We start from the raw sequence: 22,973 nt of genomic DNA, 5'->3' as shown, positions 1-22,973 counted from the left end.
CTTTGCCAATGATTTGTGCCACATAAGAAGCTAAGGTTGCATTCTCCTGAGAACTCAAACTTGAAGGTTTTTTTCTATGGTTTTTTTGCCCCTTCTTCAACTCAACAAAAAACCATTGATTTATTTTTGGAGCGTGCGTGTTTTGTCTCCAAATGACATTGAAGATTAGCAGGCTTCATAGATTCATTAGCTAGAATTTCACAACATGAAACACACAGGGACTTTGGTTATAAGTCAGATCCTCCGGTAAATCCATACTGAAGATAGTCATCACTGTACTTACGGATCAAATGCGCCCAGCATCTAGATACAGTGATTCTTCAGCCATTGTAAAACATTGAACATATTTATTGGTGCTGCCGTCACTGACAGAACTGAATACCTGCTTAGGGCAGGAGAAACTAATCCAGGCACTTCCATCCCTTCCATCATAGATGATCAGCAGAATGAGAGATGGCAGTGCTGATTATGACCCAGTGCAGAAGTGGGCTATCTGCGCACTTGTATGTCATTTAGGAAGCTAACAGATGGTCAACGGCAGAGGCTCAATCCAAGAGCAGCAAGAGATGGTGGTTGGTGAGCACAAGTCCCTGTTCCTTCCAAAGATGCATCAGTGGTGTCAAAATAGTTACCACCAACTATCTGCATTGCGCATCCATCCTGCCTTGGGATCATGTGGGCACCACCCATTTCAACACTTTGAATTTCACCTTCTGCCACTCTAAGAAATACTCAGAATCCCAGATAAATGTAATAGAACTAAACTTTGTGACTAATAGTCCCTTTTGGTTTCACTAATTTTATAATTAGGTTATTTCACATTCAGCATCTAAGTAAAATGCAAATTCTATTATAATAATTAATACATTTAAACCTAAATGGTTAGTCAGCTAAAAATATTTAAACTGGTTGGCAGCCTCAAAAACTGTGCATATTAAAAGTGAGAGTGTGGGTAACATAACAGAAAATGGATTGTTTTAATCTTTTTTTACATTCCACTGCTAGGTTTATTTTTGCATAGCTAATCAACCATGATTCTTCTGAGATTAGGGAATTTATGTCAATGGGTTCCCCCCTCCCCCTACTTTTTATCCATAAGCCTTCTGATTCTCTAGCAGACTGGAACTATGGGAATTTGATGGTCACAGCATGTACTCTGCAAATTAACCAAAGGTTATTTAGAGTTTTAATGATTAGTGGTGTTAATTAATGAGGAAACTACAATAACAACAGTTTTAGCAGTTTTAATGTCTTTCCAAAGGAAAGCACTTATTGTTTCAGCCAACAGAGAAGCAAGGGAATTTAAGCCATTTCAATAGCCTATGTGAAATATAACAGTAATCACAAAGGACACAATCCAGCCAGTTAGTACTTTAGAAGTCCCATTGATTTCAGTGGCAGAGTTGAGTACATTCTTAAATGCATCTGATCTTGGACCACCTCTTTGATTTCTATTAGCATATTCCTTAGCACCACAATTAAAGAGAACTTCCCCTCCCATGATGTTACTTTGTGAAATCCCACAGCTTTCTTTAGCAAAGCAGCAATGATATATTCATATGTAAAAGAGCTCTGGGAGCTTTAGAAATGCCCTTATTGTTTCCTGAAATCAGTAGGTGTCAATTCTTTCATATGCATACAGTTTGATTATTAACGTCTGTAAGCACTATTTTGGCTCAGATCAACAGAAGTGCTGAATAGAAAGACACAAATGAGTTGATGAATATGATCATACAGTCAAGTTCATAAATTTCCTTTCCAGAATCTGTGATAGCTGGGTGTCTAATTGATCTCTAATTGATATGTTTAATTGATCTCTAAAGCCATCATGCAGTCCCACTGAAATTAGTCTAACTTCAGTTCTTCCCTAAGTAGAGCTTAGCTGTATGCAGCCCATCAACTCATGCCATGCATGATGGCACAAATAAATATACAGGTACTGTATCATCCATTGCCCATAACAAAGGAGAATATAATCTGTACATTTTGTCGCAAACATCAGGAAAATGGACTCAACTACCACTTCCCACCCATGAAAGTCCCTTTTCAAGAGATGTGTGTGTGGCAGCCACTTTTATGTCCATCAGCTTTTCCAGATATTCTTCAGTGCCAGGGACTGGAAGGGGGGCTGGAGTCTGATTCAGGAGAGGGGTGTCAGTGATTTGTGGGGAACTGTTCCGGCCAGGGGACAAGAGTTGGAAGCAGGGGAAACTTAAGTGCTGAAGGGTGGAGCACAAGATGGCTCGGAAGAAGAGGTAGATCAGGCAAGTGAAGGGCCAGATGATTCCCCAACCATTCCTGCATCATTCTTCTAGAACCAGGAGGGGATTGAAATGGGATTAGCAAAGGAAGTTGCCATGTAAGTGCAGTCTCCATTGAGCGATGGCACAAAAACTAGTGGAAGGGGAGTGGTCCCCGGTTGTTACAACTGCTCCATAGAGCATAGACCTGGCAACAGCTGCCTAGATACTAGATCAGGGCTTTCCAAACTTTTCATGTTAGTGACTTTTTAGACATGCATCATTTTGCAACATTCAGTTTTACTAGCAAATCGGAGGTTGAACCAATTTCCATCCCCGGGAGGAGCGTGGGGAGTGTTTGCGCAACACACACACACTGCAGCCAACACACTAACATGTCGCGACACACAATTTGGAAAGCTCTGCACTAGATTGTTGTGCGTAGATATCCAGAGCCAACTCAAAACAATATAAAGAGATGTAGGAGTGTGGAAAGCGTTTTAGGGCTGTCACCCAAATAAATCTCTCAAGTGTATGAAGCTTAAAAGATAAAGTAATATATTTGCAAATGAGCCACAGTTCTAACAAAACAAAACAAAACTCGTTTTACATGGTGCACACAGGTTTCAAAGCAAGCACCATCTTGGTGTCCTTCTGTGGTACAGTGGTGCCCCGCAAGACGAATGCCTCGCAAGACGAAAAACTCGCTAGACGAAAGGGTTTTCCGTTTTTTGAGTCGTTCTGCAAGACGAATTTCCCTATGGGCTTGCTCCGCAAGACAAAACGTCTTGCGAGTTCTTGCGAGTTTGTTTCCTTTTTCTTTAAGCCGCTAAGCCGTTAATAGCCGCTAAGCCGCTAATAGCCGTGCTTCGCAAGACGAAAAAACCGCAAGACGATGAGACTCGCGGAACGGATTAATTTCGTCTTGCGAGGCACCACTGTATATGGTGTCCTTCTGTGGTATATGGTGTGTAAAGAAACTGTGACCATTGCTTCTCCTGTGGCTCGCTGGGTAGGATTTGTGTTGTGTTCGTGTTTCAGCCCCCCAGCATTTCAGTTCTGGGTAAACTGGCCTCAGAGCTGGTCCGTTCTGTTTAACGAAGCCACTGTTCAGTTGTTCCTTTGGCATCTGTTGTTGTGCACAGTGAACAGGAAGCTGTGCAACCCTTTGGGTAGATGCACAAGGGACCCACGTAAGAATATTACATCTTCCAAGATGGAGCCTGCCATATGGGCTGCTTTGAAAAATTAAAATATTGAACTTTAAAAACAAATCAAATCTGTTGTCAAGTTAATCAGGAACACCCTCTAAATTAATTGGGAGGTTATTATCTGAGTAAATGTTGTGGCCTTAATACAAGATGTTAATTCCATTAATTAATTGGAGGGTGATGTTACATTCACAGTTGACCTTAGCTCGAAACACACCTACTACAGTGCTAGTACAACTGACCTGTTGGTCGTGACCTGCAAGTAGGTTGTGAAGCCTGGGTATGTGAGTCAAGGGTTTTATAAGCAAATCCAAAACAATTACCATATTGCTTCTAATCCTTCTTTTTGTTTGGTTGGCATATTAGAATGCTGTGCTGACACTTGGCAGAACAAAGTCTTACATTTTAAAACTTGGGGGACACTCTCTGGTGGATCACGGCAGGTCCAATGACACTTCACCACAAGGTACTCATACAGGGAGTATCTTGTGGCAAACCATCACCAGATCTGCTGCCAGGGTTAGTTAATAGTTCAGCCCAGGCTGATGTGAAGTTTGCTTAGTCGTGGTTTGTCTACTACTTTTGTGCTGAAGAAGCAGAAGTTTGGGTGTGAAACCCATTTACAACTGATGTCACAAAGCTGCATTTGTGCAAAAAGAACAACAATGCATTGAACTGCACTGTGTTAGAACCTTCAGAGCTTGCTGGTGAAGCAATACCCATGCTGCTGCTGTTTAGTAGTACATGTCTACGAGAGACAGGTTTTTCAGCAATGACAGGCATGAGAACAAAATTAAGTGGCACACTATTACTAAGGATCTATGTCTAACAGCCATCAAACTACACACTGACCTCCATTGACAAAAGGCAAGCTTATTCATCCCACTGATACTTTCCAACATAGACTTTATGATGAATAAACTATTGACATTATTCATAATTTTTGTATTTAACACTGCTTTAAGTTTTAAGAATAATTTTTATAGTTTATGAAGCAATACCCTGCAATAAGGTTATTAGTGTTCTTGCATTCCCGTAAAAAGAAAACTGTGAATAACTTGGTGAGTACTAGAAATATTTCAACAATTAAATAATATGTTAACTACTTAACATTAATCTGTTAAATAGGTTTTAGCTTGGATGCCTCACATAATGGTTACGAAATAGACAAAACAAAAACAAAAAAACCCAGCAAGACAGTTAAAATGAGTCAAGCTGATGGCTACTGAAGATCTAAAAATTCATGTGACAATAAATAAATAAATAAATAAATAAATAAATGACTCACTCTACCAAGTAAATTTGGAGTTGTGGGTTACCATACCAAAAAAGTTGGGAACCACGGTTCTAGTATTCCAGACATAATATGGTACCTGGACTGCACTTAACCCTACCAATTAAATTTTCCCCATACTGATTAAAATTACCATTCACAGTTTTAAACCTCCTGTGTGCAAATCCTCCAATTAAAGCAATTAGAGTTTGCAGCCCTCATATTACCTAGCTGCAGTTACTGAAATGCATAAGTATAATAAAATGAGAATAAGCTCAATTAGCAAATAAAACACCTAATTATATAATAATCGAGAAGTAGCTGGTCTGACATTTCTTATTCTTACTCAAGCACTGATTAAAATAAGTTAATGTCAGTTCTACAGTTCCATGATTACTTTAATTAGGATGGTCTGATTAGAAACAATAGTGCTAGATTTGCCCCACAAGTTTAAGATAACACAATCACTTAGAGCCAAGGTTCCATTTATGCTTGGTGCTTACATGGGAGTCCCATCTATTTCCATGAAGGGATCCCTGTTTCAGTGATGTGTGGTGGAAAATTTTCCACAGGAGAAAAAAAAAATCCAAAATGGGAGATTTTGCAGTGCTTTACTTTTGGTGGGAAAAATATCAATTTCATATGTTCATTAGTAACAATGAGTGGGTGCCAAACACAACTATAATAATGGCAAGCTTGGTGATTTCAAAGTTTTTTGCTTTGTTTACTAAATACAAAAGGAAATAAACTTGCTAAATTAGATCACTCTCAAGGGCATCAGAAAATATTCCAGTAGAAACAGAACTTTTCCCAATACAAATTATCTTATGCAAATTAGCTTAGTTCAAAACCTAGTTCGGATATCTGTTGGAACTCACACTCTGCCAGGAATGTAAGGTCCAACAAATTCTTCAATTGCCTTGCTGACAAACTTCATTTCCCAGAAGGCAGAAGACACAACAAATGGATCATCTATTTTGGATCTCATCCTCACCAAGAGGAAAGAAGTGATCGACAAGGTGGAAGTAATCGGGAACCTTGGGAAAAAGTTATTCATATGCAAGAGAAAGCTGCATGTAGTCAGACATGCACTCTGCACTTGATTTCAAAAAGCTTAAGGGACAACTGGATGAGATCCCATAGTCAGAAAGAGAAGTAAGTCAAAGATGGATGGGAGATTCTTAAAAATGAAATATTGAAGGCACAAATGCTAGACAACACAGACAATTCCAAAAAGAAATAAAAAATGAAAGGCATCTAAAAAAAAATTGGTGTATATAACAAATGAAAGAAAGGGGAGATTGCAGAGATCGCAAAGGAAGAGTATACATGAGTTGCTAACCATTTCAGGGAGAAGATCAGGCAAGCTATACCTCAGAATGAGTTCAGGCTTGCAAGAGAGGTTAGTAGACTGCAAATTTAACATGAATCAACAGTGTGATTCAGCTGCAGAAAAGCTAATGCTATTGTAGACTGCATCAACAGAAATATAGTATCCAAGGGAAGTAATAGTCCCACTCTACTCTGTCTTGGTCAGACCACACCTGGAGTACTGTGTCCAGTTCTGAGTGCCACAATTTAATAACAATATTGACAAGCTGGAACATGTGCAGAGGAGGGCAACCAAGATTATCAAGGATCTGGAAACCAAGCCTTATGAGGAATGGTCATAAGATCCAACTTTGGAGCAAGGACTTTTTGCTGAGATTTGAAGTCACAAAATATGCAGTAAAGTGTGGAAATATAGGCTGTTCAACCTTTAAAATATGCCCCTCCAAGTGAGTTCCAAAATGCCCCCTTATAAGGTTTATATCCAGTGTTCCCCCATTCCCCCAGCATAGGTAAATTAAAAAGACCAGACATTTGGTAAATAAAAAAATTCTTTACGTACAAACTCTCCAAAAGTCAGATACATGTGCTTCAGAAAGTTGCACAGGCAGTAAAACTTAGCTTAGTTGCAAAGTGGTAAAGTTCCTAGATTACTTGTATAGGAACTCAAGATTCAAGTAGGTAGCCGTGTTGGTCTGCCGTAGTCAAAATAAATTAAAACAATTCTTTAAAAAGATAGTTAAAAAGACTCTTCTTAAAAACCTAAAAACTGTTGGGTCCAGTGATGGTGTTGTCTGGGTGTATGTGGCAACAAAGTTGGCATCTGGGTTTATTGCAGGCTCTGGTACCAGTTTCCATGTTAAGTTTGGTTGTTGTATTATTGTGGGTGAGGAGTTGTTTAAGATTGGGTGGCTGTCTGTAGGTGATGAAAGGTCTTCCTCCCAGAGCTTGAGAGAGAGAACTGTCATTGTTTAGGAGATGTTGTAAATCTCTGATGATGCGTTGAAGTTTTTTAACTTGAGGGCTGTATGTAATTACTAGTGGTGTTCTGTTGTTTTCTTTTTTGGATCTGTCTTGCAGCACGTTCTCTCTGGGTATCAGTCTGGCTTTGTTGATCCATTGTTTAACTTCATCAGGTGGATATTTTAGTTCCATAAAGGTTTGCTGTAGGTCTCAAGAGTTGCTGATGAGAGCCTGCAGTTGAGCTGGAGCAACCAGCTCAAACCAATTCATATGCTGAGCTTATCAGGCAGACTGGAAGAGAAGAAAGGTTGATCAACTAGTTCCTCCCAAGGTGTGGGAAGTATATAACTAAGCCTGGCAGGACAGCTTACTCTGTGGTATTAACCTCTTCATGTATTAATTAGACCTAAGCATGTTTGTTATATGAGGTGGGTTATCCCACAATGTCTACATACATTTCTGTTTCCTCTAGCTTTGTTCGGCCAGCCACCTTAGCCACATGGAAATGGAATTGTCTCTAAGACCCAGGAACTCACTGTGCTAAAAGAAACTCAACCACAATTTCTGGCCATGTCACACTATGCAAAACATTAGATAACTCCCATGCACCTGCCAATTTTCTTCCTTCATTTCTTTTAGTTATTTGATAAAATATTTCTTTTAAGTTGAATTTACTTTGATGCAATTAAGTAAGGGGCTTTGGTGTTTGCTATTTTTCTAGGTTAGTGTGAAGCTAAAGGTGTGTGTGTTTCACTTTTAAAAATTAACATGTATGTTTATGCAAAATAAGAATATTGACTCCAGTAATGTAGTAGAGAAGCTGAAATGAGAACTCTAGTTCCAGGCTGCCTTAAAACAAACCAGTATCAGACTTGAGGGAGAATTTCCTCAATACATTTGCTCAGTACACATTTGCTTAGTGGCAAGCTCTGCAAATGATACGTCCTAATATTAGTACAGATTATACATCCTAAACTGAAAGGCTGGATGTTAACGGTATACTAAAGAAATATGAGTACACTGTTTCTTACTCTTTACAAATATCTTGGGTATTAGTGTAAGAAAAAACAAACAGTAGGAAGCATTTAGGGATTAATTTCACTTTTAGCATTCCTGGTTGAGATGTCCTAGTAGTTTATGACATGGATTCTAAAATATATGCTGTGTTATTACTAGAATTTAAAACTGACTCATACTTTTCTATGGAAGAGGATTCCTCCCCATGTGTCTGTTTGCACGGTCTCCTTAATCTAGCTCTTTCTTGCAAGCACAGGAGCTCCAAAGCATTTTCCTTTTCTACAAGGAGGTCCCTGTTCATTTTGACAGAGCAAAAATTCTACCTTTTCAAAAGGTGCCTCTTCCACTTATATGAATGGTGAAATTTGCTCACATGAGAACTTCATATATTAGAGAACCTATGAAACTCCGAATCAGAGAGTACACATTGAGCATGTAAACTTGCTTTATAGGATTAATTCTAGGATTCTGTGCTTCTGTGAAGTGACTCAGCAAAGGGTATTTTACTGGGATTCCAGTGTGCTGGAATATATTCCATTTGCTTCAATGTAGGCACTGTGAATGTGTCACTTACCCATTTAAGTCGTATTTGTTTCATTCCAATCCTACAATTGAAGATGACAAGATCATTTGACATGTCAGATATTGTTGAGAATATTTACTGCTAGATAGATTCCATTTCTAGTGCTTTTCCATATATTTGCTTAATCTAATAAATCATCTAGATGTGATGTTACTGCTGCCATATAAATAGCTTAGGCTGGCCTAATGGGTGCAAGTTTTCAAAAGAAACTTCTCAACGATCATGTGCATTGTTCACTTTGGCTTCTTAAAAAGCATTTCTGGGAACTTGATAATGACTTTTCCTTATTTTGTATCTATCGTGAATGGGAACCTATAGAGTTTCTAAAAACAGTTTAGTAAAGTATATGAGCCTCATCACTAAAATGACAGCAATTGCAAGGTACAGTGGTACCTCGGGTTACAGATGCTTCGGGTTACAAACTACGCTAACCAGGAAGTGGTTGCTCCAGGTTAAGAACTTTGCCCCAGGATAAGAACGGAAATCGTGTGCCAGCAGCACAGCAGCAGCAGGAGGCCCCATTAGCGAAAACACACCTCAGGTTAAGAACCGTTTCAGGTTAAGAACGGACCTCTGGAACAAATTAAGTTCTTAACCCGAGGTTAAGTCCAATGAACTTGGTAGCCTGCCTAAATTGTGGGCCCCAGAGCACAACATCAAAGACAAGACTTCTCTTCTAACTAAACAGACAAAGGCAGTACCTTGTCTCTGAGAACACACTGAGCTTTAGAGTTGCTTAAAGGCAGCAAAAAGCCTCAGTGATTTTTGAGTCCCGCTGAAGCTCATGGACTCCCTGATCCCCATTCCCCAATCTTCCCTTGCTTGCCCACTTCCTTCCCTGCCAATAGTGCACATCCCAGTCTGTTCCTGGGCCCCATGAGAGGTTCTGCTTTGGTTCCGCTTTCTCCTTGAAATCTCCTTTCTTCAGTTCTATCTCACCACGAGCCATAGTTTCCGTAGGCACCTATTTTTAGCCAATTGCCTGCCTTGCCCAATTTCCTCCAGCAATCTTTTTTCTCCCTTTCCAATAACATCCAGTCCCTCCTGTGCTTTGTTAGGAGATTTCTTTGCACCTGTCCTTGCTCCAGTTTCCTGTCTCCAATGCAGTGTAATGTCGTCAATTCTGGACAGTTTTTAATGTGAGTTGGACTCTTATTTGCTCCAGCTTAGCCAGCAAGGGGGGAGCCTTTTTCAACCTGCAGACTGCATTCCCTTGTGGGGCTGCCGAATGTGGGTGGGACCAGACGATCAAAATGGGTGGGACAGCATATGTGAGTCTTCTCTGTAGAGTAGGCTACATTCCAGCCAGGCAAATGTGAGACATTTATACAGCCCCCCACATCTCTCCATCTATGCAGACAAGAGGCATTGTCACTACTCAAGGAAACTTTCCAACCAGGCGAAAGTACTGGAAGAGCCAGAAAGGAGTGCGGTTTGGGGAGAGGAGATGTGGCCTGGGGACATTTATGAGAGTCAGATAGAGAGGCCTATTGGGCAGGATTCAGTCCCCAGCTTGATTTTTATTTTATTTCGTAAAATTTATGTACTGCTTGATTGTACAGAAAAACCTCAACGTAGTTTACAGAAAGGGATGGTCTCCATCCCTGAGCTTAGCCAACCAATGTCAGAAGCAGGCATAGGCAAACCCCAGCCCTCCAGATGTTTGGGACTACAATTCCCATCATCCCTAGCTAACAGAACCAGTGGTCAGGGATGATGGGAATTGTAGTCCCAAACGTCTGGAGGGCCGGAGTTTGCCTATGCCTGGTCAGAAGCTTCAGAAGGTAGAAGCACTAAACAAAGTAGGCTTTAAAGCACTTCAATGGGAAAATGCTATGCAGCTAATAGCTATGTTTTAATAAATTAGCTGGCCGTCATTATTCTCTAATCAACAAATAAGCGGTGCTTGCAAAAGGTAGCCTGTTTAGCAGTAGATGGCTGCCTTCAGTTGACTGATTAAGGAAGTGTGGTTTCTTACAGAGTAAAAACATGAGTGATGTATTGAGCGGGGGGGGGGGGTTAAAAGGTGGGTCACCACTTTCTTTGCCGATAATTCCTGTGCTCAATATATTTTTCATGCTTGCTTACTAATGTGGCCCTACAGCAGTCCCCATCCTGTAAGGATAACAAATTAGCCATCTGATACAGAACAGCTTTATCCTGGACATGGAAATGTTTTCATCTGCCAAATAAAACATAAATCTTGTCCTCTGTTTCTTTGACAAACTGCTTAATAAGCTTTTTCAAGTACTTTTGTCCGCTGAAGGTAGCTCACGAACCCTCAATCATTTCAAACCAACACAAGTGTAATGCTGATAACCTGGAAGCTGATTTCTGTTGGAAGTTGTGTCACTGTACATCTGTTTTGAATATACTTGTTCTGACCCTGACTATTGTGAGGCCTTGGGGCAAGTAACTCTGTGTGTGTGTGTGTGTGTGTGTGTGTGTGTGTGTGTGTGCGCGCACGCGCGCGCGCACGCCCACAAACACACACACGTCTTAAAATCCTACCTACACAGATCATCAAAAGCATGGTCAAATGAAAATGGTTTTAGAATGCTTCAGAAACATGCTTGATTGGAGTAAGTCTCCATCAAATGGCAGCTGCATAGGTCCTGAGTCAACAATTTTAAAGTGATTTAAAGGTGGCACGATAGCATAACTGTTTCCCATGGAGGGGAGGACTAGGAATGTGGCATGTGCACTCCCTCCTCCCTTCACACGCACTACAGCAGGCTTCCTCAAACTCTGCCCTCCAGATGTTTTTGGCCTACAACTCCCATGATCCCTAGCTAGCAGGACCTATGGTCAGGGATGATGGGAATTGCAGCCTGCACAATCTGTTTGATCAGAGACCACTGTACAATCGGAGGTGGGCGATGTTCATGCAAGCAGTGACTTCTGCAGCAGCATCCCATATTCAATTCTCTGGAGAAAGAAAGAAAAATTGACTTCAACTTGACATTGGAGATTTATGTTTGGATAATCTGGCATCTTTTTATTTGATGGAAAGCAGAAGTAGGGGGAAGGCAGAATTTTAAAATGGGCCATATGGTGGTTGGTAAAAAGGTTCATCCTAAAACACGCACCCCATGTCATTTCCCCACCTTATATTGCTCCTCCCCAAGCTGCTGTTAGTTGTAGAGGTGAAAAAGACGGTTCAACACAGTACAATCTGCACAATCCCATGCAAGTGCTACCTGTCCGTAGAAAACAAAAGCATATAAGAGAGAAATGTTCCAGGTGTGCCATCTCCCAGAGGAGCTACTTTTCTATGTGTAGGGAGTTGGGGTGGTGTTTGTTTGTTTTTTTGCAATCTTCTCCCTTCTCCCTTGTGTTATATGAAAATTCAATCTTTTTTAAAGCTTTTGATGTCACATGCAATGCAATCCTTTAGATTTTACAAAAAAACCAATTATATTTCAGCTTCTTGAAATTGAATTAAGCCAATACTGACAAGTATTTGCTTCTGTTTTCTGTACTGCTGACTTCACTGGCTGTATTTCTTATTTGTCCGTCCCCCCCTTTTAGGAGTCTGTCATGATTGTTGTCTTTGGTTTGGAGTTTATCATGCGCATCTGGTCTGCTGGCTGCTGTTGTCGGTACCGTGGATGGCAGGGAAGGCTGAGATTCGCAAGAAAACCGTTCTGTGTAATAGGTAAGTTTTTTAACCATGGCTAACCTTGTTATGAATTACAGCATTGTCACAGAAGGATAGGACTCCACCGACTATTATTTTTAATTCAGATCCTAGATTACATTTGGCTATGCCTTTGATGGGTACATGGATTGTCCATAATCACTAATAGAAAAGAAAAAAAATCTTGCCCTGGAATTAATATATGCATCTGGTCAGATAGATTATGGTGGCCTGCAGGCAGGTATACCTGGAAGAAGCAGGTTATCTAGTCACGTTTCAGCCTGGTTTCAGTCACAATTTTAGCACCAAAACAGTCTTGGTCACCCTGATCAATGACGTTGATCAGAGGCACGGGAATGCAACTCTATTGGTTCTCCATGATCTCTTAATGATGGTGGGGGGAACCTTCATCCTGCAGGCCTAACTTAACCCAGCATTTGTTTTATTCAACAACATTTATATACCACTTGATTGGAATAGAGCGTCTAAGCTGTTTACAAGAAATATTTGGCCTACGAGGTCGTTCCCCCCCAAACAGCACCCACCTGCCCTGCATCTGACATCACATTGGCCTTCAGCTTATGAGTTGGGACCCACAGCCTGATCCAAGGTGGGTCACAGCAGGAACAGTACCACCATACCAAGATATGATAAAAAAAATGGGCTCCCAAATGTAAAAGTAGGTCCTGCTTCAAAGTGTGCTCCTGGTTGTGCATTGGCAAGAGAGGCTTGCTGAACTGGCACTAAGAACAAACCACCTGGGATCAGTGTTTCCATGGGGATCTCCATTGTGCAGCCAATTCTAGCAGAAGGTGGAGCTTGAAGTCAGCACCTTTTAGCTGATGGGCACGGAGTTCAACACTCTGGGATTGGCCGTGCTACAAAGTTCCCCCTAGGCAACTCCGAAGCCAGCTGACCCTTGAAGGAGCTTGCAAAGGGCCAAGTAGAGCTCTTGTAAAGCCCTTCGTCCCTTGCAAAGAGCCCTCCCTACTCAGTGCTTTGAAGCAGTGCATCAAAGCAATGCACACAACTTTGTTTTTAGCCTCGCCTAGCCATAGAGCAAATATTTCAGAATCAAAGTCCCAGGAAACATGAATGTCATGCAAGAGAGATTCATTCAAGGAGATTAATTCATGTTTGTTCAGTTTATGCAGATCTGTTTCCTCCTCTGGCTTGGGGACTTTTCAGGGGGCAAAATACTCCCCTTCAGCCTATATATGTCACACCAGCATTAGGTATGGAAGGAACAAAATGAGAAAGTGGCATCTAAGAAATTAATAGTATCTCTGTTGATGCCTGCTCTTAGGGTAGTAACCAACATTTGGACAATTTCAGAACTTCTGACATTGAAATGTTGGCAAAATAAAAAGGTAAAGCAAAAACGTTTGATTTTTTATATAGTGTGATATGATTTTTTTATCATATACACATTAGGGACGTATACATCAACATTTATTAAAGCCTTTCCTCAGATTATGGAAAAGAGACTAAGTACTGTAATATTATGATGAACTATACAGAAAATCCCCAAGTTGCAGTGGATCTTCCATAAATGCTTACCTACACATAAAGAAGAAAGGTATGTTAAATGCATTAGCTTCTGCTAGTAATTACAAGATGTAACTTTATTTTGTTGTTGTTTCTACATTTTTGAAATAAAACATTATTATTTTTTTAAAAAAATCCTGTTCACCCAGGCATTTGGTGATTGAAGGATATTGTTTCTGGCAATTTTTAGGTTATAAGTTGTGAGGATACTTAGTTTGCCTTCAACTGGGCTTTTTTCTCGTATTGTTTCATTGTTTACTGCCCAGGGCTTCATTGGGAGGAATTTTAATTTCTATCAAACAAACAAACAAATAAAATAGTTGTCATTACTGATGTCATAGATCGCACATAAGATGGTATATAATTTCATTTCCACAAGCAGCCTGTGAATACCCCAAGTATTTGTGACTTCTAGGTTCATTGGCTTTAAATTCCAGATTTTACCAGGACAATGGAATCTCTCTCTCTCTCCATCAGCACTCTTAGTTGCATTGGTTATCATGTGGCTTTAATCTTCATAGAACATAGGGAGCTGCCTTATACCAATTCAAACTACCCAGTGTGGTATTCATTATCCATATGCCTCAGTCTTCATTATCTATCTAGCTCAGTACTGTTGGCAATGATTGGCAGCAGTTCTCCAGGGTTTCAGACAGGAGGTCCTCTCAGCCCTACCTAGAGGCACCAGGCATTGAACCTGGCATCTTTTGCATCTGAAGCGTGTGTTCTATCGTTGAGCCGAGGACCTTGCCCCATGAATCGCTCTGTTAGTAGAATGTGAAGGGAAGCAATTTTCCATGATCCCCTCCCACAGTAAATCTACCAAAGAACAAAATAAAATAAAATAGGGATTAAGAGGTTTTCTCAGTATGGTGGAGCGTGTGTATACTATATCTCATTAGTGTAGTCGTGGTGGAAATGCTTTGTGGGATGTGTGTGCAAAAATGGGGGGATCGAGGATGGTCAGTTGTTGGGGGAGTGAGAAATGGGGTGTGTTATCATCTCTGATCGAACAGGCTTTTGAAACATTTCCTGTAAAAGTCTTTGTAAAACCTGTGAACAGAGAGAACAGTGGGGTGAGCAGGCACACTATGGGCAATGATGCCTCCATTATATCACTTTGGAAAATAAAACAATAATCTGCCTTTACAATCAACCTCAGAGTGTTTCTTTCCTTTGCCATATTTTCTGATGCAAAATGCTGCTATCAACGTGTTTTCTGGATTTGAGAACAGGGAGAGAGATTCTGATGAGATAGCTAAGACTGCGCCTTTGATTGTACCCCAGATTATAATTTATTGGTAAGGAACCGTGATTTTGAAAGCCCATGTGTACTTGTGAGCCTTTTTTTATTCCACTTTTTGCTCAAGTCTGAATTTTTTGGCTAGTGTTCTGAACTGTTATTAGTTACTGTAAGAAGGCAGAGCCATAACCATTCCATTTCTGGGTAGTCCCACTAAATTTAGCAAAATTATTCTGGAGTAAATGTTTTGTTGATTTGCACACTTAGGCCACAATCCAGCTAAGAGCAGCATATGCATCAATTTCACTCGTTCTGAATTTCTGCCTAAGTCCCTTCCTTGGCGATTTATAGTTTTCCACGTTATATCTCTCTCACTTAGTAGCTGGTGTGCAATCGTTTAGAGGGTTCAGCCCAGAAATTCCTGAGCAGAATTATCCACTAGATCACAGACAGCCCCTTTCATAAGGTGGCCTTCCATGAACAGAAGGACTTCTTATATCTGTGCAAGGGCTGATCCAAAGTGGAATGCTAAGATTGGGGAGTCATGGGCTTAATTCATATTGCTAGAGATTTGGGGTAAACCCTAGAAATGAATAAATGAATAAAATTTGGGGTTCTTTGTGATACGCAGGGAGAATATAAGCTGCAAGGGGATTCCTGGGCTGGCTGAGGGAAAAGCAGAGCTGTTAGCATTACAATAGCCATTGAGGGTCTTCAACAACTCCTTGTCCCAGGTGTGACCAGAGACTAGAGATTTGGAAGGTTGCCAGGGTAACTTCTCTGGGGGAGGGCTCTGGCTTCTGAGAAGAAGAAAGGGTAGATCCATCTTGGTGAGGGTGAAGGAAGGACTGCCTGCAAAGCTCTGGGCCATGCTGTAAGATCTGAATCCCCTCCAAGCAGACAAAGGGTGTAAATAGGTGAATAAACCCTATTTCTTAAAGCACAACAGTCTCCACTGTGTCTTCTACCCTCAAAGGGGACACAAGACCCCGTGTGTGTGCCTGAGATCCCATGCACCTTTGCCACGGCTTGGCAGAGAGAGGAACAAGCGCCGGGCTTTTGTAACACTGGTGTTAGAAGTGGGATCTGTGTTTCCTGGAGAGAAGGCCTAGAAGTCAAAAATGGAGGAAGGAATAACAGCAGTCCTTGAGCAGTTGAAGCTGATGCATGAGCACCAAAGGCAACAATGGGAGCAGATGTGAGATGACCATGAGCAGCAGATGTAACAGCTGAAAGTGTGGGGGAGAAGTCTCCAGGGAGAACAAAGCGTGACTCCATGCCAAGAGCCAGCGGTGGAAGAAAAAGATACCAAGCTGGCTGAAGCTGAGGAGGGGCTGCTGATTAAAATATCTCTTACTCTTGGGGTGCAAGTGGTGGAAGAAGAAAGCGCCCCAAGAAGCTATTCCTGATTGACCCTTGGAAACCAGCTGTGGAGGATGGCGAAGAGGACGAGAAAATGGAGGTGCCTAAGAACTTGCAAGGGGTACTGCTATTCGATCTTTCTACTTCCTGGGTGCCTGCTGTGGAAAAAGAGGTGCAGGACAAGAAGGGCTGGCTGGCTGAGTTGCTACTGATACTGCCTGGCAAGCTCTTGGGGTCAGTATCTCTCAGCCTAACCTTCCTCAACAGACAAAATGAGGGACAACCATTCCTAGCTGTTCTTGGAGGCAGCTGCGGGAATGCAGATGTAATAAACAAAATAGATTAAATATGAACATGCCTGACACAGACAAGGCTACAAATGAGCCTCTCACTTACCTTGCTCATGACGGTGCTAAATTAATTGAAATATTAATTTCTAATTAAAAGCATGATACATTCAGTTTTGAGTGTCAGGCTTTGTTTAAGCAAGTATAGCATTCCCCCCCCCCTTTAAATAATTGTGTGAATTTAAAGTCCTCTCTACTGACAGAATTGTTGTAGCTAATTAGAAAATTCCATTAGAGGTTATGTGTATATGGGAAAGGTGGTTCTCCGCCCCCTGCCCCCCCTCTTTATACCTCACTAGATAATTGTTACCTTTTCAGATCACAATAGATGAACTTGTAAGTTTGAGCAGCAGTATTCATGCATTTATAATAGCAGAACGGCACGAGAGAACTCTTCTTAAAAGCTTATGATTATGATGCTGGGTGCTTTATTTTAACATGGGCGTTTTAACCACATTCCCAACTTCTTGCTATCATCCCCTACTTGCACCACCTGATATTAAAACAGCTGGCACGTCGGCTGCTGATATTATTATGCCTTTCAATTGGTTGCATTTGTGTTCAAGCGCAAATTTCCTAGGTCAGCTGCTATAGTAACCAGGTTGGGAGGTCAGTGTGGACACAGGTGGCTTATATGATAGTACGACAACAAAGCGCCACTGAAGGGGGGGACGGGGACACTGGATGTCCTTGGGAGGTTGAGGCGCAACGGGTTTGTTCCTGGGGCTGAGTTTACAACTGTTAAGTGGTAGCAGCACCGGCCATGATGCTAGTGCCCCACACTGAGTGATGCTATCTTCGCAGCTAGTGCACATCAACACACACACCATACCTTTAGTCTGCTATGTAGTAAAGCTCTTTAGTAAGAGTCTCAGGTTCCAGGTCCCCCCAACCCTATGTACCAGTGCCTTATAGTGGACTCAAGCAGCCCACCAGCAAACTACTACAGAAGATGTTGCTGTCTGCAAATTTCTTGCAGAGGGTACATTCAGAGGGTCTTTTTTTCCACACTCTCTCTTCTGCATTCCTTATGAGTCCACCAGAGTATAGTAATTTCAACCCAAGCCAGTACTTCTGTTTAGCAAATTAGTCTGCATGGCAGTTCTGCTTGCTCCTATGCTAAAGGCATGCATCACTGCACATTAATTTGTTTTGTAAGCTATTAGCAAGCTATTATTTAATCCTTCAGGTGTGTGTTTTACCTCTGATCTGTGGAGACCTGCAAGCCCTCACCAGAACTAATTCAGTTCTGGGCCATACCTTCAGGACATGAGGGCATTTGAGAACCAGCCAGTGTACCAATCATGTCAGTATGAAGCTGGGGAAATCATCCTGCTGTAGGAGGATCCAGCTGTGAGGTTCTTGAGGCTGTTCATTCCCTGCCTTCTGTTCCTTCCTTCTTACTGGCTGTTGAGTCATGTTGTGGGTTTCTTGTTTTTGAAAGAAATGCGTTATCTTTCCTGAATTGTGACAAGCGATTATTCTTTATTCCATTCCTTTAATGCTTCCCAAATTAAATTAAAGCAACAACAGCAACTTCAGCTTGTGAGAACAATCCACCAGGACTATCTCCTGTGCAGTTGCACAATTGAAACAGATTGGAAGTGGGCAAGAGAAGAATGTAAGCAGCTCTGATGCTCTCACCAACACGGGGCTGTTCATGAAGAAATAAGCAGCTGGAAGCAGAGATGATCCAAGATGTTTTGGTGCTTGAGTCAGAAACTCAAAATTCTGTTCCCCAGTGGCAAGCACAGAACAATAAACTACATCATTGGCCATTTTAATTACCCCATTTATACCCCAAAATCTGCTTCCTCGCACTGCCTAGGGGTACAGACCAGCCCTGCCCCTGTGCTTACGGGTGAAAGGGGTGCAAATGTTTCAGACGCTGTTGTTATTTTTCCAGCCAAGAATTCCTAAATCAAGAGTAAGGGTGCAATCCAGGCTCTGGCCAGGCATAATGGGACTGCCATGCTGCTCCCACCAGGGCAGAATGTAGTGGGCAGCCAAATTGTTGTGGATTTGCTTTGGCAATTGGGCTCAATGCCGTCATGTAATGCCCAGGGCCACATGACGTCATGCCCAGGGCCAGCTCAGCATTCAGTGGATACTGGCCTGGCTCAGCCCCTCTCTGACCCTTGAATACCCATTTCAGTGATTTCCATAGGCTGTTGATAGTGGGGACCCTGCCAATGGGTCTCTTACCCGCACATGTGGCAGGCAAAATGGGGAGCTCCACACTAGCTGAGTGGTGCTGGCATCTCTCTCTGGGTGGGAGTCAGCATGGGTGATCAGAGGGACATTTCTGACCAACCCAACCCAACCCTGTGCAGTCCAGCAAAAAGGGGGTTTGGACTGCAGTGTTAGTAGTTCAAATCTGGAAAGAATAATTTGTAGTATGTCCCCAAGCCAGAGGAGGAGACCGAGCTGCATAAACTGAGCAAACCTGAATTAGGCCCACGGTCGGCGATGCGGCCCATGGAGGTCGTTTGACTGGCCCACAAGCCGCCCCCAAACCGAGCTGCCCACTCACGTGCTGCGCGGCGTGGGGACTCGCTTCTGCGGCGCCGAAAACCGGGTCTGCACAGGTGCCGAAAATCGCGAGCAGGTGTGCTCACGCACGCACTTGGTCCGGCCCATGGAAGGATCTCCGTGGGACCAATCCAGCCCAGGCAAGATAAACCTTGCTGATCCCTGAATTAGGGCTTATCCACATTTACTCTGCTCTTTCCATGCAAGGACTGCACTTTAAATCTATATGTCCTGGCGCCTTTTTCTTTTTGGCTCTGGAACTTTCCCTGCAAAAACCTGCTCTTTGGCGCCCAATCAGAGCAGAGCAATTGTCAATCCATGGGAAACCCAAATTGACAATTGCTGCAATTGAGCAATAAAGCATGAGTTTTTGTGGGGAAAACTGGGGGGGGGGGGTGGCTGACAAAACAGCTCAAACACAGAGTTTTAAAGCAGGACCTATGCCTGGAAAGTGTGGGTGGATAAGCCCTCTGTTTCCTCGAACAAAGCTCTATTGCACTTTGCTTCAGTTTCCTGAGACATTTGCATCTGAAATGTTTGCCCTATGACTCAGTCTAGGCTGAAATATTCTGAACTGTATACATTTCCTGGGGCAACCCCCCCCCCCAATTATTTAAGTCCTTTACACTGTATGTTTACTCAGAAATAATAACTGGGTGGTGTTCCAACTAAATTGTTGCACTAGCACAAGGATTAGCGCCAGCTCAAGGGGACTTCCCTCTCTCGCCTGCGCCACAAGCAATCTCCAAATGTGCTCTGGAAGGTTGGGAGAACCTCCGGAAGAGATTTAGGGGGTGATGGGAGAGAAGAGGGGAAGAACATTTCCTCACAAGGAGAAATCCTTGGGCTGATGGAACGTTCTCCTGAGGGCTACTTTCAATACAAACACTTGCATTCTCGGTTTTTAACCTCTCCTGTGCTTGTACATTTTAAAAATGATCAATTAAGGTAAATGTCTTTGAACGGTTGCTAATAGCTGGAAAAAGGCATATAATTTTTTGAGATGAAAGAATACAAGGGAGCCCCTTGCTCAGTTTAGGACTGGATTCATAACCTAGTCTTATGTACAGTATTTTGAATAGTTGTTTCTAATGGGTTTTACTAATGATTTTATCGTTTTATTCTGTTTGTAAACCATCTTTAAGGGTTTTCTTTTAACAATCAATCACTATATAATTTTTATGAAACAAATGAATTATGTTTAATTTTTAAAAAATATACATGGGGAAACTAGGATAGGGAAACATTATTCTACCTTGCTTTTTGTGAAAAGGACTGCAACCAGTGTTTTTTTTTCTGGGGGGTACTCCAGGTTATGCAGTGCTTTCCCCCCCACATGTTAAAAGTGTGGCATTTACTGTAACAATTTCATGGTGAGTACTGACACCTTTTTATCTAAAAAAAGAAAAAACCACGGACTGTACCAATAAAATTCCAGGGGGGGCAGCATCAAATCTGTTTGTATTTTGAGCCAACACATTCAGTCCAGAGAAGTATACTTGTGCTGCACTTTTCTGCTTCCAGTTCCTTGCAGTCCTCAACTTCTGTGTTTGAGATATGAAAGATATATGTTCCACCCCAAGGTCACTACATTCACAAATAGCACTCGATAGCGAGGGGCAAGAAATAGGAAATTGACCATCTGAGCTGCTGGCCACACAGTGAGTTCTGCTAAGAAATACTCCGGGAATTTCTCCTTAAATTCCTTCCAGCTGGCTGCCACAGTGTGACCTTGCAGTAGTCCCATTGTCATGAAATACCAGCACCCGAAAAATGGAGCAAAAAGCTGATCTATTGTTACCTTGATGATGACAACTTTGATGTGTCCAAGTCCTTTTCTCGGGGTTAGTTTGTCTACCAAGGTGTACCAGTAATGTAGGGGCGGTCCCATGGTGCATCCCGTTATAAACATGTGAGATGCACGTTCAACATCCCACTTGTGTTTGGGATTTTGCCTTCGTTCCAAAGACTGCTGGACTAGATCTGCAATTCCCAGCAATAAACCGCTACTCACTGTATTGGTAATGATAAGGTTCCGCCCTCCAAACAATGGTGCATAGAAGCGGGCCATTGCGGCTAGCTGTTGTATAATACGGGCCCGCATCTTCCCCTCTTTCTCCTCTGAAACAAATGCATGCAGATCCGGTAACTATGTTGAGAGCATTTTTCTGAACTTTCAGCCTTCCTTTCCCGGACTGAAGGTATTATTTTTCAGGGGTGGTTGCATTGTGCTTTTAGGAGGATTATTTCATTGCGAGGACCTGAGGAAGAATGATGTTACAGCAGGCATGTATGATGAGTCACAGGAAATACATCATAGTATTCTAGTGAAGAATTTTACTTTTGTGCTTTATTATGATGTCATGGCTGATCTTCAGCATCTTGCACAGCACACACGTAGCAGAAAAATAAATTGCATCAACTGAACAGGTACATGTAAATATAGCTGTTTCTTACATCACTTAAGATGAGCAATCCAAAGAAAGGAAACTTTTACTTTGCTTACATCCTTTTTATTTCAACAGAACCTAAATGCACTTTATCTTAATTGGGCCCTTGATTGATGACCTTGAACAGGATACCTATAAAGTAGTTGCTTTTCCACTAAAGAAAGCATACAAAACAACTTACGATCACAAACAAACCAAATAACCTTCAGCTTTCATTATGAAGACCTATACAAAACAAATTATAGCAAAGTTTTTAGAGATTCAAATTCGATATAATAGCATACCATTAAAAACAACTGCAATAACTTGGAAAATAGCTAGGAAAGGTTTTCAGAACTTCCTGGCTATTTCAGGTGAAAAAATGTTTTCACTCTTTTCCCTGACCACTGGGCTGCTGCTGCTTCTTTGTACAATCATTTGTGGTTGTGTAACCCCTCTCTACCCACCTCCACACCCCAAAAAGAAGAGAAGTAGCCCAGTGGGCCTTAGGTGATCTTACCCTCATAAAGGAGTGGTTCTCACTTTCAGTTCTGGAGGAGGATTGGAAGTACATACAGTAAAATGCATTCCTTCAAATGCAAAATAAGCAGAGCCATTTACAGTTTTAAAGAAAATAACATTTGGCATGGGGGGTGGGGGGTGGGCGGCAATGGAAGAGTGCACCTTTGGGGGTGAGGTCAAGCTGTTGGAAGGTTGCAGCGTCTGCTGGGGCTGCAGAGACCGATGCGGAAGAGACAAGTTTTGTTGCAGCTGGGGCAGATGAAGGCATGCAATTGTGCTTCTGCAGAGGCACCATGGCGTTTCCTCTCTCTGTGCTCCTCCCAGCAGTCATTTTGCCTCTGGTCCCTGCTATGGACACGCAACCTGTCTGTCTCCAGGCACCGCAGTTGTCCACAAGGGATTCCCGCGTGGCAAGGTTGGTGTTGCCAGCCTTCATGTCACATTTGCAGACCTCTTTATAGCACAGAGTTGGTCTGCCAACAGGCCTGGTACCTGAAGCCAGCTCACTGTAGAGCATGTTCTTGGGAACCCAGCCATCTTCCATTCTGTGGGCATGACCAAGCCAGCATAGACATAGCTGAGACAGGAGTGTGAACATGTGGGCTTGGGAGTGCATGTATTTGTTTGAAATTCTGTCCTGCCACATGCAGCAAAGTGAATTGGGCTTGGAAGGCGTTTGGAAAATAGAAGAGCCAACGTTGATAGATGGGCTACAGAATTCCTTTGCTAGCTAG

At 42.1% G+C, this 22,973-nt stretch overlaps 1 protein-coding gene and 1 pseudogene across 1 annotated transcript in view; one reads left to right on the top strand and one right to left on the bottom strand.

Annotated features, from left to right (window-relative positions):
• KCNQ5 (potassium voltage-gated channel subfamily Q member 5) overlaps positions 1-22,973 on the top strand; it is a 257,657-nt gene that overhangs the window by 183,688 nt on the left and 50,996 nt on the right. The window contains exon 3 of the mRNA XM_028722763.2: positions 12,148-12,274. Within this exon, the coding sequence (XP_028578596.2) occupies positions 12,148-12,274 (127 nt within the window). The remainder of the gene's footprint in view (positions 1-12,147; positions 12,275-22,973) is intronic.
• On the bottom strand, positions 20,760-21,830 carry LOC114593872 (mpv17-like protein 2 pseudogene; annotated as a pseudogene).

Source organism: Podarcis muralis, chromosome 3, assembly GCF_964188315.1.
Source record: "Podarcis muralis chromosome 3, rPodMur119.hap1.1, whole genome shotgun sequence".
NCBI lineage: Eukaryota > Metazoa > Chordata > Lepidosauria > Squamata > Lacertidae > Podarcis > Podarcis muralis.
The sequence above is the reverse complement of the archived record's forward strand: the minus strand, read 5'-3'. Positions and strand labels throughout refer to the sequence as shown.